The sequence below is a fragment of the Apis dorsata genome, unplaced genomic scaffold (assembly GCF_000469605.1).
Source record: "Apis dorsata unplaced genomic scaffold, Apis dorsata 1.3 scaffold_360, whole genome shotgun sequence".
Lineage (NCBI taxonomy): Eukaryota > Metazoa > Arthropoda > Insecta > Hymenoptera > Apidae > Apis > Apis dorsata.
Genome location: NW_006263625.1, coordinates 113965 through 124941, shown reverse-complemented (window position 1 = coordinate 124941; position 10977 = coordinate 113965). Strand labels below are relative to the sequence as shown.

At 20.7% G+C, this 10977-nt stretch overlaps 3 protein-coding genes across 3 annotated transcripts; 2 read left to right on the top strand and 1 right to left on the bottom strand.

Moving 5' to 3' along the window:
* Positions 1-3139: 3139 nt before the first annotated feature.
* Positions 3140-4323, top strand: LOC102671902 (meckelin). Its single transcript, XM_031511897.1, has 5 exons — positions 3140-3179; positions 3265-3355; positions 3524-3714; positions 3789-3964; positions 4128-4323. Exons 1-5 carry the CDS (start codon positions 3141-3143, stop codon positions 4321-4323), a joined length of 693 nt encoding a protein of 230 aa, XP_031367757.1. The 5' UTR covers position 3140.
* A 1067-nt stretch (positions 4324-5390) lies between these two features.
* Positions 5391-7411, bottom strand: LOC102671759 (NADH dehydrogenase [ubiquinone] 1 beta subcomplex subunit 3). The gene is made up of 2 exons (XM_006618567.2): positions 7234-7411; positions 5391-5819 (listed from the first exon to the last, which is right to left on the bottom strand). The coding sequence occupies exon 2, from the start codon at positions 5804-5806 to the stop codon at positions 5492-5494; it is 315 nt and encodes a 104-aa protein (XP_006618630.1). The 5' UTR covers positions 5807-5819; positions 7234-7411; the 3' UTR covers positions 5391-5491.
* Positions 7412-7550: 139 nt separating this feature from the next.
* On the top strand, positions 7551-10286 carry LOC102671623 (fizzy-related protein homolog). The gene has a single exon (XM_006618566.2). It carries the CDS (start codon positions 7799-7801, stop codon positions 9257-9259), a length of 1461 nt encoding a protein of 486 aa, XP_006618629.1. The 5' UTR covers positions 7551-7798; the 3' UTR covers positions 9260-10286.
* The last annotated feature ends 691 nt before the right edge of the window (positions 10287-10977 follow it).

Below are 10977 nucleotides of genomic sequence, written 5' to 3'. Positions count from 1 at the left end.
TATATATATATATGTACTATACATTACTAAACATTCGCAAAAAAGAAACATGCGAAATTAACAAATTCGCAAATAAATATATTTAAAACATATAATACATATATTCAAATATATATTTCAAATTTAACATTTGTATAATATTGTATAATATTGTATAACATTGTATAATGTATGATTTTAAATTATATATCTGAAATATGCGTACCTCTCATCTATCCGTATGGTACGGCGATTGAGGCATAACTGGTACCAGTATTTTCCCCACATAATACATGAGCGCGTAACTTACTGCGCAAGACAACGCGCATCGCTAACAGCGCAAGTAGTTGTCTGTAGAATTCAAACGAATATTGCAGTATAAAATATTTATAATATAAAAATAATTTTAATTTATGCTAAATTAAAAATGCTTAAGTACATAAAAGTAAAAAGAATTTTTATTTTTTTATTATTTCAATATTTAGTAATTTATATTGTACTTTTAAATAAAAAGTATTTGTACTTTTATTTTCCAATGAAATATTTTTTAAAATTTTTCTCTCATTTATAAATGAATATAAATAAATATTTGCCAGATATACATTAAATTTTATGCAAAAAACATCTTAAGTTTTTTAACTCTTTAAGTATAATTATTCAACATTTATAATTTAATATAATAATATACTTCTATATCTGGTTACCATAGAAACAAAAGCTATACACAAATATTAAATAAATATAAAATGTGTTACTGTATTAAAAGATATATCTTTTTTTATCTTTTAATTTATTACATAAATTTTATATTAATTGTTATTGCAAGCAAAGAATTGCTTGAATTTTCTGAACCATCAAAATGTAAAAATAATGAACATTTTGATATTGTGACACTTTCTTGCATAGAATGTGATGTTAACAAAAACCTAAAGCCATCTGACGATCGTAAGTTTAAAATTATTTTTCCTAAAACATTTTAAACAAATATTTAGATCATTTTATTCGTAGGATTACGATGTATTTGTAATAAATTTAGTAAAAAAATTGGTTTCAAAGATGGTTATCCTATATGTATATCTTGTGGCATTAATGCTACAGTAACATCAGACGGAAACGATTGTATATCATGTAACAATGCAACATGCATATGTTCTTCTAATGAAATACAAGGTAATAATTAAAGAATCAAAAAATATATATTATTTAAATCAATTTATTTTAAATTATGTATTTTATTATATTATTTAATGGTAATGCAATTATTATAATATGTAAAATATTATTTGAATTTAAAAAACTTTAAATTATATTTTTAAACATTTTATTTTATAGTAGATAGAAATTTAGATGGAACATTATTAGATGCTATGTATTGTATTTCATGTGTAAATAATACTTATCCATTTTTGGCTGGATCTAAATGTTTACCCTGCAAAAATTTTGAATATAATTATTATGAAAATGATACATATTTTACAAAGTATCATTATACATTGATACAGAATTACTGTTTATATAAAAATCCTTTTTTTGATAAACAAAATTCAAAAATTACATTACAAATGAAATTTAAGAATCAACATATAAATAGTTATTATTTGAGAAATGAACTTGAAAAAGTTATATATTTTTGTAAGGTAAGAAAATAAATAAGGATATAAGAATAAAAAAATAATTTTTGTACACTTTTAGAAAGAAGATAAATTAGCATGTGAACATTTATCAAATATATGTGTTTTAAGTCTTTATATTAATGATATTGCATGCAAATTTTTTATGAAGAAACAAAAAGCATCTATATGGTTATTTTATAATAAAAATGAAACTACAACTATATTAAATAGTAAAGAAATTACACAAAATTACAGTTTTATGAAAGAAAGCAATGTATGTATATACATTTTTATAATCATTTATTAAATAAATCTAATATAGTTTATAGTGTAAATGTTATATTTTTTTAGGATAATATATTAAATTTTACAATTGTTACATTTTCTTTACATGGTAATTTGAAATTCATTGGTAAACCTAATATTCCATGCAATTTGTTGGAACATGTTAGATTTGGTATTGACTTTGAAAAAAAATGTAAACTTTCAATTAAAAATTTAATGCAAATAAAGATGGAATTTATGTATCCATATTTAACATTTACAAAAAATAAGAATAAATTAATGTATGCAGTACCTATACTTATTAAAAATATTAATCAAGTAAGTAAATTAGTAATTAATTAATATTAATTAATATTTTCAAATAATATATTCATGATTGTTATTGCCAATATTTGTTTTGATTATGTAACTTGATTTTATCAAAATATGTATTATAATAAATATAATATATATGTATAGTATAAATTATTTTAGGATTATAATAAAATATCAGATTGGCAATTAGTACGAAAATTTTTTTTTGTTGACAACATTGGTAGTTTGAAAAGATTGTCAAATTTCACAATAAATGATATTGATGAAAAAGCCAATAAATTATATGTATTACGTTATATGAAATCACTAAATGTAATGTAAGTTTTTCATTTATTTTTCATAATTTTAATTTAATTTGGTTAAATTATACATATATTAATTTCAATATCTATTATAACAACTTATAATATATATATATACTTTTTACAGAATTAATGTTCAAAATACAAAAGATAAGAATAAAATATTTCCACCATTATTAATTATTGAATATGCTGATTTAATATATGAACAGATTGATAAAATAGTAGAAATTACATTAGAATATAAAATTAAATTTATTGTAAAAGATAATAATATAAATTCATATTTTATGGTAAAAATATAAATAAATATAAATCTAATATATAAAATATAAAATATAATATAAAATATAAAATAATATTTCTATCATTATATCATAATATATTAAAATGTTTTTAGATAATTATTGGAATTTTGTTAGTATTGGCTTTACCATTATCAGGAATAAAAACATGGAATTATATTAAACAACATCATACTTCTTCAATTAATATATTTGTAGTTATTTGGTTTTTTATTTATACTATGAGTATTATAGGAAATATAATTATTTTATGCTTAATCATTTTATGTTTATATCTATTTATGTTTTATAAAGGAAAAACAATACCATGTATTTTTTTTCCTGAAGATGTTAATGAAAAAATGATAAAAACATTTACAGTAATAGCATTTTTTTCTAAAGTAAGTATTTAAACATAAGATATTAATATAAATACAATTAATTATAGCTAACTTTTAAATATTTTAATCTCAATAATTTTTTCAGTTTATAGAAATACTTGGATTTATTTGTCAGTATTGGAATATTGATATATTTTTTATCGATTGGGAACAACCAAAGATAATAAATAATCAATGTAAACACGATCTTCCATATTTATCTATAAATGAGTTTTATATCAATAAATTTTCTAAAAATAAACATTTTCATATGACATCAGAAATAATAACAGCCAAACGCAAAAAAATATTATATAAATTAAAGAAATATGAAAATCCTAAGAATTTTAATAAATCTTTTTCAGTTGATAAACAAAAAACTGAAAATTCAATATCAAAAATTTCTACTCAAATAATGAATAAAGATAGTAATTTTGATAATTTACCTATTAGTATTTGGAGAACATATTTCATTGCAAATAAATGGTTAAATCTTCAAACAAAAAGAAAAATAAATATTATGATACAATTACTTGCTGTTCTATGTATTTTTCAGGTAAATTTAAGCTTTATAAAAAAATAAATTAAAAAAAAATTAAACAAAATTAAATTAAAATATATTTTAAATAGATAATACAATTGTGTCCATGGATTGTTGGAATACCAGAATTAACATTTATACTTTCTGAAAATAATTATGATTTTATTTTATACTATACAATATGTACCTTAATATATATTTTAATTTATTGTATTCACTGGTTGATATCTATTATATTTTTTGAACAATGTATTATAAACAGAATGCAAGAATTTGTAAATTTATGTTCAATTGCAAATATTAGTGTATTTATTTTACCATTTAATTATTATGGTTTCTATATTCATGGAAGGTAATACATATTAATATCAAAGTATATAAATTTAAAAAATAAAATATTGTAATTTAATACTTTTTTTTACATTTAGATCAGTGCATGGATTTGCAGATACAGATTTACCTACTTTAATTAATAATTTGCAAATGGAAAAAAATAATTTATGTGCACACAGAGGTCTTGTTCCAGGCACAACTCAACAAACATTTATATTATACTTAACAAAAACTTTCAGAATTACTTTCAACAAAAACTTAAAACTGACAAATATTGTATGTATAATATAGTTTTAATCAAAATTTTTTGGAATTATAAATTATATATATTTTTAATTCATAGAAACGACATAATTTTATAAATAATTTCTATTCTGCAACTACAAATTGGGAATATATATTTAATAATCAATTGAAAATAAAACAGTTCTTATGTAAATTTATAGATCATTGCATAAAAAATGAGGATTATATTATTAAAGAACAGCATTTCTTAGAGAAATTATTCAATATATTTTTTTACAATGAAGAGAAATCAACTTTCTATATTGGTAATGTGTTTTTAATAGAAAAAAAAAGAAAATATTTTTCATCATAATTTATACTGTATATAAATTTTGCAGATAACAATTATTCTTTTAATCAAGTATTATTATATGGAAATGAATGGTTATTTGCAACATTTGAAATTTCAATATTTACTCTCATCATTGTGTTGTATAATAATAGCACATTAGCTATTGTAGTAACAATATTAGTATCAATACTATTAACTCTAATAATGAAACAAAGTGGTAAAAAAAATATAAGCAATCATATATTATTAAATAGAATATTTTTTACATAAATAATTAATTTATTATATATATAATATAATTATATTATTAATACTATTAAAGATATTGCATTTTGTATTATAATTTGAATTTGAAATATCAAAAATTTATTAATTTTTGTATAATGAAATAAATAAATAAAAATATATAATTTATACATAGTTTACATAAAATTATAATTTTTTTATATAATTGAAGAAGATTTATATAATTTTTTATGTAATATATTCAGATATGTATGCATCTATATACATTTATTAATATTCATATTCTGAGAAATATTTGAAATATTCTGAGAACATTTGACATAAAAAAATGTTTAAAAAAAATTATTTGATTAGAAATTAAAATATTAAAAATTTTTTAAATAATTTTTTCAATAAAAATTCAAGATCAAATATAAATAATAAAATTTTTAAATTTTTAATTTCTTATATATTCTGTGGTGGTTCTACATTTTACACATATTAATCCTCATATAATATAAATCATTAATTAATTATTAAATATACAATAAAATCATTTCATTTAAATTATAATTTATTTTCAAATTTATAATATACAATAATAATTAAGCGATTTTATAATATTTCTCTATATTGCCAATTATTTTTTAAATAAAATTAATGATGACTATCATGATCGTGATCATCATGTTTAGGATCATAACTAATTCCAAGAGATTTTTCTATACCTAGTGTTGCTACAAATGCAACAAATCCAAGTAGCATACCCCTGGTAAGAGATTTAAATACTCGTAAAGTATGAGAAGAACCAGGAAGTGCTGTATAACGCCAAACTTCATTTCTTAACCAAGGATCTTTCAATCCATGTTTAGCTAGTTTTTCTTGAACCATTTTGAGCTCTGGCACATCTTCTACTTTATATATGTCAGGACTCGGTATTTTTATTGAAGATGCATGACCATGACCTCCCATTTTTTCAAATGAACTGAAATTATATACATTCTTATAATTAAAAATTTTAAATGTAATTATATATTATAAAAAATATCTAAAGATTATACAAGATTGTTCAAGAGAAAAAAAATTAAGTGAAAAAATCTTTAAATTATAAAAATTAGTAAGATTAAATTTTAATAAGTAAAATACATGCTTTCAAAATACTACGATTAAATTAATATAAACATTAAATTCTTAAAGTTAGCTAATTATAATCGAATTATATTTCAGCGATAACAATGATAAATAATGTGTATATGATAATATACACATTATATAATATATGATAATATAACATTATGTGTATATGAAGTAACTTTAATTACAAATTTATCACTACATTTTTAAATCTATTTTTAATTTTTTAATTTCTAAAAATTAAATCTAAAAATGCATTAAAATATGCATGTAAAAATTTATCAAATAAAAAATTATTTTAAGGTTAAGTTCATTTTAAATGATATACATTTTCTAATATAATATAATATAGCAAATATAATAATAATAATAATATAACAAAATGAATTTAATGATATCATATATATAATTCTAATAATTTTATTAGAAAATTTTAAAATTTAAATTTTTCAAAATATCTTCAAATACATTATTCGATTAGAATTGTTGGCTAACAAGTAAAAAGTGTTTCTTTGATATATATATATTGTAAGAAACATTATATTAATATAAAATAATTTTTTATTTAAAAATACAATATTTATTGCTATACAAATATAAACTTATATTCTAACTGTTTTTATTTTCATTATCGTAAATTTCTTAATCTAAGCAAGCATGTATGTATGTATATACATACAATGTTATAATTCAATAGAACACAGATTTTATTTAAATAATAGATTATTATTTAAATAATAGTAATTTTTTAAATCATTAGATTAAATATAATAAATTTTCAATAATTCTTCGTTTAGCTCAATGATCGTCATTATCGGCAAAGATTAAATAAGACTAGAATTTTAAGTCAAATTTTATGTTTTTATATATGTGATAATATTAAATATAATCATAATATTTTTTAAATACCTAATTGTATAAATATATATACTTACTTTTTGATTAAAAAAATATTTTTACTTTATTAGCATAAAACACATTAAATTAATAATTTAAGACCTAATATAAACTAAAAAACTTCAACATTAAATTTAAAATACATATAAATATTTTATGATAATCGTTAAAATAAAATAATTATGCAACTTGTATAAGTTGTAAATTAATATCGAACATTAAGGTTAGTTCTACTTATATTTTAAATTTTTTATTGTTTACTATGCACTTTTAATTTGGAATGTACATGATTTTATAAATAAAGTTTTAAACAAATTGATATTAAGAATTTTAGAGTATGAAATATATAAAATAATCATATAACTTACTTTCTTCAACTGCTAACTGAAAATTGTATAATCTTTCATGAATATATACGTATAACTTTGATGTATGTGTCAATTATTTTGTACCTTATATTTACAAAATCGTAAATTATATTATAAAATATATAATAGGAATACATTTTTTTTTAAATATTTCATATAAAATCTATTTAAAGATTACTTTTACAAATTTCACGAATCATTAAATTATACATTTTTTAAAAAGTACGTTATAAACTAACATTTCATTATAACTTCGTAAGAATGTCGCTAGATGGATATTCATTCAATTGCATCTTTTTATACAGATGTTTGCCCATCTGTTTTCAAACGTAGTACTTCAAACTAAGCATTTCGATTGGAGAATCACGTTCAACCTCTTTATTTCCGTATCGAAAATTTTCCAAGTTGACGTTGAATAGCGATTTGATGATACACTGTACTTAATTTCATCAATACAGTGACTTGCATGAGAAATGACAATGTATGTGCTATCTACGTGATTTAAAGAAAAGAAAACGTGTTTGAACAATTATGTGACTGAATGTGAAAGAGTAGCATTAAAAAAATGTTTCATCACGAATACGAGAAACGGCTGTTGAAGTCAAACAGCGAGAGTCATATAGATAGTCTGGCAGGTTCTGGACTTCATTCATCAGTATATTTTTCGCCAACTAAGATGATGAACAATAGTTTCGATCGATTTATTCCAACACGATCGGGCAATAATTGGCAAACAACATTTTCAATGATATCAGAAAATAATCGGAATGGTATAGTTACAAAGAAGACTCGCGAAAATGGAGAAAGTAACCGTGATGGTATTGCTTATTCTTGTCTTCTAAAAAATGAACTTCTTGGAGCAAGTATAGAAGATGTAAAAGGACAATGTGAAGAAAGAAGAGTATTATCACCATTAGTTACCAGAAATCTCTTTAAATACATTACACCTACAAAAGACCACACACTATTGGATCAAAGTTCACCTTATTCTTTATCACCATTGAGTGCTAAAAGTCAGAAACTTTTAAGATCACCAAGAAAAGCAACAAGAAAGATTTCCAGAATACCTTTTAAAGTATTGGATGCTCCTGAATTGCAAGATGATTTTTATTTAAATCTTGTTGACTGGTCTTCTCAAAATGTTCTTAGTGTTGGTCTAGGTAGTTGTGTTTATTTGTGGTCTGCGTGTACCAGCCAAGTGACTAGATTATGTGATTTATCCAGTGATGGTAATAGTGTAACATCAGTTGCTTGGAATGAAAGAGGAAACCTAGTTGCAGTTGGTACACATTTGGGCTACATCCAAGTATGGGATGTAGCTGTAAGTAAACAAGTAAGCAAATTACAAGGACATAGTGCAAGAGTTGGAGCACTAGCTTGGAATGGTGAAGTTTTATCATCTGGTAGTAGAGATAGGTTAATATTACAAAGAGATGTTAGAACTCCTTGTGTTGTCAGTGAAAGACGTCTAGGAGCTCACAGGCAAGAAGTTTGTGGACTCAAATGGTCTCCAGATAATCAATATTTAGCCTCTGGTGGAAATGACAACCGTCTTTATGTATGGAACTTACATTCCCTTTCACCAATACAAACATACACTGAACATCTAGCAGCAGTTAAAGCTATTGCGTGGTCTCCACATCATCATGGTCTTTTAGCTTCTGGTGGTGGTACAGCAGATAGATGTATTAGATTTTGGAACACATTGACGGGTCAACCAATGCAATGTGTAGATACTGGTTCTCAAGTTTGTAATTTGGCTTGGAGTAAGCATAGTTCAGAACTAGTCAGTACACATGGTTATTCTCAAAACCAAATTTTGGTTTGGAAATATCCCAGTTTAACCCAAGTTGCAAAATTAACAGGACATTCATATAGAGTTTTATATTTAGCTATGTCACCAGATGGTGAAGCTATTGTAACTGGTGCTGGAGATGAAACTTTGCGTTTTTGGAATGTGTTCAGTAAAGCACGTAGTCAGAAAGAAAATAAGTCTGTATTAAATCTTTTTACTAGTATTCGATAAATTAATATAAAAAGAATATTGATTTTATGTATAATACATAATATATGCACTATTCTAGTACTTTGAAAAATTATAATGTATACAACATATATAACTAATAATTTACAAACATTTAGTTAAATATAAGAACATATTCTGAAATCTATTAAGATTAAGTTTATGCACAGCCAACTATTGATTAATTTTTGCGTGCAATAAGTTATTATTCATAAAATTATGCCCTTATAAGAAAAAGAAAGATGATATATAGTTTTTATGAATTTTTCATACAAATGTTTTTATGTACAAACTATTCAATTTATATCTCATCAATGCAATATTTACTTTTTACATAAAATATAATCTTTATTATATACAATACTATTTACAGATTAGTCATTTGTATTTCTAATTACTAATTAGTCATTTATATTATTTGTTTATACTAACAAAATTCAATGACTAAATATATTTAATAATTTATTTTAATTATATAATATCATAAAACAATGTAAAAGAATGTAATACTATGATATTGGTGTTAATTTTTAAAGTATTACATCTCATTTCTTTTAAGGGCATATTATTATACATTTATAAGACTCATTATTTATAATCTTTTTTTTTTTAATTTTTGAAAAATATTTTTACAACCTTACCAAAATTAATCTTATGTAAAATTTATATAGAAAAAATTATATCAAGGTTGTATATTAATTATTATTTTTTCTTTGAGGTGACTTATATTAATTTATATTTTGCAGCTAGCAAATTGTACAAACAAATTGAAAGATGATTTATAAAATAAATCCATTTATTTATACAAAAATAATATATTGATATATTTACTTATACATTTAAGATAAAATTTTGAAAACAATTATTAAGAATATTATAAATATTCCAGTGCAGTAGAATTTAAAATTTATATTATATAGTTCTCAAAGAATATGTCTATTCTATTTTCTAAAATCTTAAAAAATATATTAAACATATGTAAAACGAAATAAATATATTCTTAAATGACATTAAATGATGTAATTTTTTATAAAGGTGTTTGTAAATTACATGACCTTATTGTATTATATATTATATGATTACAAAATTAATTAATAAGTGCATATATCAGCAGTTTTAAATATTATTAATATTTTTTTTAAATATTGCTGTGATATATTTAATGTCATAACAATATTTAAATAGAAAATACTAATAATTATACCTCATACAAAATCAGTTAATAAAAAAAATTTAAAAATTGATATATATAATATGAATATACTTAGTTTATAAAACTATGATAAATGCATATTATATTTAATGTAAATATATAAATATAATTAAAAAATCATGAAAAATATGAAAAATATGAACTTACTTGATTTAGAAAGAAAAATACAATATTGAATTTGAATTTTTTGATTGAAAATAATGAACTTTTATTATATGAATGTTATAAGTTATGAATATAACATACAATTTATTTAGTGCTTTAAGATATATTTAATAAAAAAGATATATGCTTAATTGTAATAATGTAATTTAAAATTTTGAATAAATGGTAATATGTGTATATATATATATATATATATATATATATATATATATATTATACATAAATGTATAAATATGTGAGTATAGATTAAATCAATCTATTTGTGATTTAAAATCAAACCAATGTCTAAATTTAATACTTGTAATTATTCTATATTCTAATATATAATCAATATTTATAATCA